The 6000-nt window shown below is 32.9% G+C and overlaps 2 protein-coding genes across 2 annotated transcripts; one reads left to right on the forward strand and one right to left on the reverse strand.

Annotated features, from left to right (window-relative positions):
- Positions 1 to 939: 939 nt before the first annotated feature.
- On the forward strand, positions 940 to 2386 carry LOC141688866 (uncharacterized). Its single transcript, XM_074492988.1, has 2 exons — positions 940 to 1148; positions 1793 to 2386. Exon 2 carries the CDS (start codon positions 1839 to 1841, stop codon positions 2244 to 2246), a length of 408 nt encoding a protein of 135 aa, XP_074349089.1. The 5' UTR covers positions 940 to 1148; positions 1793 to 1838; the 3' UTR covers positions 2247 to 2386.
- Positions 2387 to 4790: 2404 nt separating this feature from the next.
- Positions 4791 to 5382, reverse strand: LOC141692188 (secreted RxLR effector protein 161-like). Its single transcript, XM_074496922.1, has 2 exons — positions 5331 to 5382; positions 4791 to 5281 (listed from the first exon to the last, which is right to left on the reverse strand). The coding sequence occupies exons 1-2, from the start codon at positions 5380 to 5382 to the stop codon at positions 4791 to 4793; spliced, it is 543 nt and encodes a 180-aa protein (XP_074353023.1).
- Between the last annotated feature and the right edge of the window lie 618 nt (positions 5383 to 6000).

Here is a 6000-nt window from a genome sequence, read left to right on the forward strand (position 1 = left end):
AGTATACATGTGTGTGTCTGCATTTATGGAACCGACAAATTATATGCTACCCGATTAAAATTTTATTAAAACCTATAATGTGAAATTTTACTTTTAATATTGATAGTCTCGTTAAAAATACCAAACTGGGTATTAAAAATAAAGTAACATGTCAAAAAGATGATATCATACTATAAATACAATTACAAATTATAATTTTTAAAATATATGTAAAATATATATAAATAAAATTATAGTATTTATGATTTGGTTTATTCGGTCTATTCGTTTCGGTTCGAAATATTTTTTACATGAACCAGATCGAACCAAATTTTCTTTCGATGTCCGAACCGAATAGACCGGAGTTCTGAAAAATTAATATCGAACCGAACTCAATTAACACAGTTCGATTCGGTTTTGCTCAGCCCTATTCTTACTTGAAATATAGCTTAATGTATTTTGTTAAAATATTTGAATAAATATAAAGTGATTGTCAAAGCGTATCGAAAAGTCTCTCAAATCTTACCGAGGTAGACTTGCACAGCTTCTTATGAAACTTAATCAGTAAGACTTGTAAAGGTTATCAATGAAGTTTTGTAATACTTAATAAAAAAATTGAATAGCTTACTTAGTAAGACTTGTAAACCAACTACTATAAATAGCTCATTTAGCTAATGAAATGAGATATAACTTTCTCTCCATATTTTATATTCTCGTATACTTATTATACATTAAACATAACTAATATTTAATAATTTTTTTTTATTTTTTTTTTATTTGAGGTTCAAAATAGTGGATTACTTGCACTAGGTCAAAACTAAAAAACGAGTGAACTTCACCTAGTTGGCGAGGTGGGCCCTTGTCCTGATATTTATTTTCATACACTGATTAGTGTAATTTTTCTCATCTACCTTAATTTAAGCACATTAATAATTAACAATAATAAATAATGATTATTTATCTACCAATCTCCCAGCAAGCACACATCCATAAAATTAAATACTAAAATAAGAATGGACATCGTAATGTTTGGATCTTTTCTGTTTTCACTACTGGATAGTTTTTTTCACTTCACTTCATTTCTATACACACACACACTTACATACTATACTTACACTCTCTCCTCTTGTTTACTCTACTTCAACTAGTGTTTGATTAGCTTCATTTGGGTATGTTTTAAATCTCTTCTTTTTTATGTTTAATGCTACCCCTTTGTCTTATTTTTCTGTTTTTTTAAACAAATTCATGATAAAAATCAAATCTTGTTTTTATGTTCTTCTTGTTTTTCTTTAATTTTAAATTGGTTAGATAAGTTGTTTGAATTTATGTTTATCTAGTGTTCTTTTAAGTATGTTTGGATTTAATTCTTTATTGTTTAGATAGTTTGATACTAATGCTTGATTTTGGTTTTCTTTGTTTTTTTATTTAGTATTTAGATTTGATTAAATGAACCCTTGTTTGTTTTAGCCATTTCTTTGTATTTGGATTAGTGTGGTTAAATAAAGATTTGATTTTTGAGCTCTGTATGAATTGGTATTCATGTTGGCAAATTGTATTCATAATAAGTACTTTAGAGGATATACTTTATCACTAAGTTAGCATAACATAATCTGATTATGTTTCCTATCTATGTAATGGAGACTTTTGATTAGCCGTTATTCGAACTTTCTAGGATGCTTGATAGGAGGATTGAATTTGTATTTAGGGTGAATGGATTGTTTTCGTATTGTTTTTGCTTCATTTCTTGTTTGTTGTAGGGATGTGATTAGTTTAAAGCTAAGGCCTTGATTTATGTGTTAATTACCTGTTGCAGATCACTTTTGTTAGGTGTTTTTGTTGTTTTTCTTTTCGGTTGTACTATGGGCAGAAACAGAGGGAAAGCGAAGAAACAGACCCTAGTAGCAGCTCATGAAGATCATGGTAGTGGTGAGGAAGAGAAGATGCCGGCTAAGAGAAGAGGAAGGCCACTGAAGATATCCAAGAGTGAAACTAAGGATAAAGAAGAAGCTGAAAATTTTGATGATGGGGAAAATATGAACGGTGTTCTCTCTGAGAATACTAACACAGAATCTGGTGTGGAGAGTGGTAGAAAAAGGGGAAGAGCTTCAGAGATCAATGGAAATAATGGAACGGTTGAGGACGAAAGTGGCAGTGAGATTAAAATCAATGGTAATGATTCTGTAAAGCCTGCTGGGTTCAGGCAAAATGGAAGCAGGCGGAAAAATAAACCTCAGAGGGCTGCTGAAGTAGGCGTTGAGTGCAGATGAAGTCTGGGTTAGTCATTTGATAAACCAAGGCTTTTGTCATTTTCAAAATATTATGTTCGCTTTCTCATATGTTTTTTTATATTTTCGGCAATGTGCAACTGCTATCAGTTTTGTTTTGAAAAGATGATTCACTTATGCGATTTGGAGTATCCTCATTTCTTACTCTTTTAATTTGAGTTACCACTTGAAAAATTATATATGTGTGTCTTGTATTGTAGTAGTTAGTTGACCATCTTTATTCCTCATAATAATGTGAAAATTTAAGGAGATGGAACATGGAAAGCTTGATAATATAGCTAGGCTAGGTAGGGGATTCCATGATGGCTAAAATGTAAATCAAGTGAAAGCTGAGAAAAGATGGAATTGGTGCATATACCTTTTTTGCATGATGTGCATTATAACACAATCTGATATGACTAGCCTTCTCGAAATATCTTAATTATGTAATTGTTTACTTTCTGTAAAATATTTTGAGACACTCAATTAAAATTTTGCCATAGGGTACCAGAATTTTCTCTAGTTTATTAGTATATGTTTATTGCTTAAGAGTACATTAACCGCATCTTGATTTTCAAGCTAGAAACTGCTGTATCGAAAAATTGAAAAAAGGAAACCCGTATTCAGGACATGTAGTAAGAAGATATTAGCTTGAGTTCTTTTTAGCTATTAAACATACTGAAAAGCTGAATCTTTAGTAGCGAAAGTGCAATTAGCTTCCGGATGAAGAATTAGTTATTAATTTGGGTCAGCCAAGATTTTAGAGTCTACATTTCAAGCAGCCTAATAGTTTTATTATATATCGCTTCCACCATTTTTAATCGATAGGTTTTATTATATATCACTTCCACCATTATTAATCGATAGGGATAGCTAGGCAGCCATGGGAACTCAGGGTAATGTAGTCAATGTAGATAGTGCCTTAAGATTGTGTTGGTATAGTGACACAGTTACACATTGCAGAAAGGATCGAGGCAAGACACATCCCAACCGAATTCGAGTCACTATGCTTATATGAATATTAGGCTCTCTCACAAAAGTTTCTTTTAATCGGCTTCTTTTATTAGTACTGCAATAGTGCAATGAGATAAACTTTGACTTAATTTTTTCATTTTGTTTTGACCTTTCTCCGGATTTTGCAGAAGACTAAAAAAGTTTGTTCTGCTCTCCAGGCTTCTTATTAAAATGACAATCTATCAGTTCTAAAATACTAAGCGGGCAAGTTTCATAGCTGCATTTTGGCAGATCATATATAAATGCTAGAGATAGAAGTATAGATGAAACTATCAGTAACACAATAGCTAATACCCGTTTTAGATATCCCATGTCGTTCAGGATTGTGAAAGTGTGACTTGATAGGACCGTATTAAGTCCTTTATGTTTTAAATTGTTGGGAAAATATGTTATTAACTTGGATTTTTCTGAAGTCGTGTGAACACTTTCAAATTGAAGTTATTTGTGGTTCACCCAAATAAATCAATCGGATAAAGTCGGAAATTCTGCAACAAGAGAGAATGTGTTTTTGTCGTGAATTTTAAGAAAATGAACCAACCCCTAAAATTGATCAATGCAACACCTATATATGGATGTTAACAGATGTGTCTTTTGCCAACAGACACATCTCATTCTTTTGCCAATAGACACATCTCAGTCTAACAGTCATGGCTAAAACTAACAGACACATCTTATGTCAATAGGTCTTGTTCAATTTAATATTATGATTATATTGATTAACTAGTCAATCCAATTACACTAAAATATCCAACAATCCTCCCCCATTTTAGCGTAATCCATGATTAACTAAAATAAATTCACAACAAACAACAAATTCATGCATAAATGAAATATCGTGACGATTGAATTTCATATTAGTATATTACACATTCCATATATTCGAATATCAAGATATCACTATAGATTGAACCTCTACTATTCATAGAGAATACACGAAAATAATATACACATAAATTTACATTCTCAAATTGTTCTTACTTGACACTATCTTTTACTAGCCTTGTGTCCTAATCCTTCATAAGCATATAAAAGCCAAGTCCTATCTTTTTGAAGCGGCTAAACTTCATGCTCAAATAGGTATCTCGTACCTGCATATGCAATTTTTCAAAAGAACTATTAAGAAGATAAGCTTCAACCTCCTCAACTTGCAGGTCTGAACACATACTTGGGGATGATACTTCTAATGTGTTCCAATCTCTAGATGTTAAGCTTTCCACATTGAGTTCAGCACCTAATGTAATATTAGGTGAGAATTTGGTTTCTCAACATGAGAGACTTTTAGATGGACTTCAATCCCATCCTCACAGCCGACTTGTGCACAAGATCTCTACTCAACCCTTTGGTTATATGATCGGCTAAATTATGTTGAGTTCTTATAAACTCCACTGGTATAACACCGTGCATGATAAGCTCACGAATCATGCTGTGTCTAACACCTAAGTGTCTAGACTTGCCTTTGAACACTTGTCTATAAGCATTAGGCAAGGTAGACTCACTATCACATCTGATAGATATGGGTGATATCGGTTTAGGCTACAATGGAATCTCATAAATCAGATTTCTTAGCCATTCAGCTTCTTTACCAGCCGCTGATAATGTCATAAATTCAGATTTCATCGTTGAATCAGTAATGCAACTCTGTTTCTTTGATGTCCAAGAGATAGCACCTCCTCCAAGAAGGAATACCCAGCCACTTGTGGAAGAATGATCTTCCTTATTGGAAATCCAACTTGCATCTGAATGACCTTCAATAACCGAAGGAAATCCAATATATATCAGACCATAATCCACGGTTCCTTTCAAGTATTTGAACACTCGGCTTAAGGTTTGCCAATGATGTGAACTTTGTTTGCTTGTATACTTACTAAGCTTTCCAACAACATAGGCAATTTCTGGCCTAGTGCTTATCATGGCATACATAAGACTACCAATAGCCCTTGAGTATTTAAGTTGAGATACTGCCACACCCTTATTAGGTAGGAGTTTAATACTAGGATCAAGAGGAGTGCTAATAGGAGAACAATCTTTAAAGTTAAATCTTTTCAATATAATGAGATTGAGAAATTGAAATACCATTGTTCTCACGCTTGATCTTTATACCAAGAATCACCTCAGCCTCCCCCATGTCTTTCATATCAAAATTAGTTGACAAGAACCTTTTTGTTTTATTTACTTGATTTTGGTTAGTACCAAAAATCAACATGTCATCCACATATAAACAAATTATAACTCCCTTACCAAAAGCATCAAATTTGCTATATACACATTTGTCTGCTTGGTTAAGAAAATAACCATTAGACAAGACCACATAATCAAATTATTCATGCCAATCTTTCGGTGTTTGTTTTAAACCATAAAGTGATTTCTTCAACTTACACACCTTGTTTTCATAACCAGGCATAACAAACCCTTCGGGTTGTTTCATATAAATCTCTTCATCTAACTCACCATTCAAGAATGCAATTTTCACATCCATTTGATGAATGACAAGGTTGTGTATAACATCAAGTGCTATTAACAACCTAATAGTGAAAGTCCTAGCAACAGGAGCATAAGTATCAATATAATCAATCCCTTCTTTTTGTCTAAAGCCTTGGATAACCAATCTAGCTTTAAACTTGTCTATTGTACCGTCCACCTTTATTTTCCTTTTGAAGATCCATCTGTTTCCCAATACTTTACAGCCAGGGGGCAGATCACTCAATTCCCATGTATTATTATTCATGATATAACCCTCTCATCC

This window comes from Apium graveolens, chromosome 10, assembly GCF_009905375.1.
Source record: "Apium graveolens cultivar Ventura chromosome 10, ASM990537v1, whole genome shotgun sequence".
NCBI lineage: Eukaryota > Viridiplantae > Streptophyta > Magnoliopsida > Apiales > Apiaceae > Apium > Apium graveolens.

Coding starts and splice junctions, on each gene's coding strand:
- LOC141688866 (XM_074492988.1), top strand. CDS start 1,839: ATGGGCAGAAACAGAGGGAAAGCGAAGAAACAGACCCTAGTAGCAGCT.
- LOC141692188 (XM_074496922.1), bottom strand. CDS start 5,382: ATGGGGGAGGCTGAGGTGATTCTTGGTATAAAGATCAAGCGTGAGAAC. Junction 5,282..5,330: donor GATCAAGCGTGAGAACAATG/GTATTTCAATTT, acceptor TTAACTTTAAAG/ATTGTTCTCCTATTAGCACT.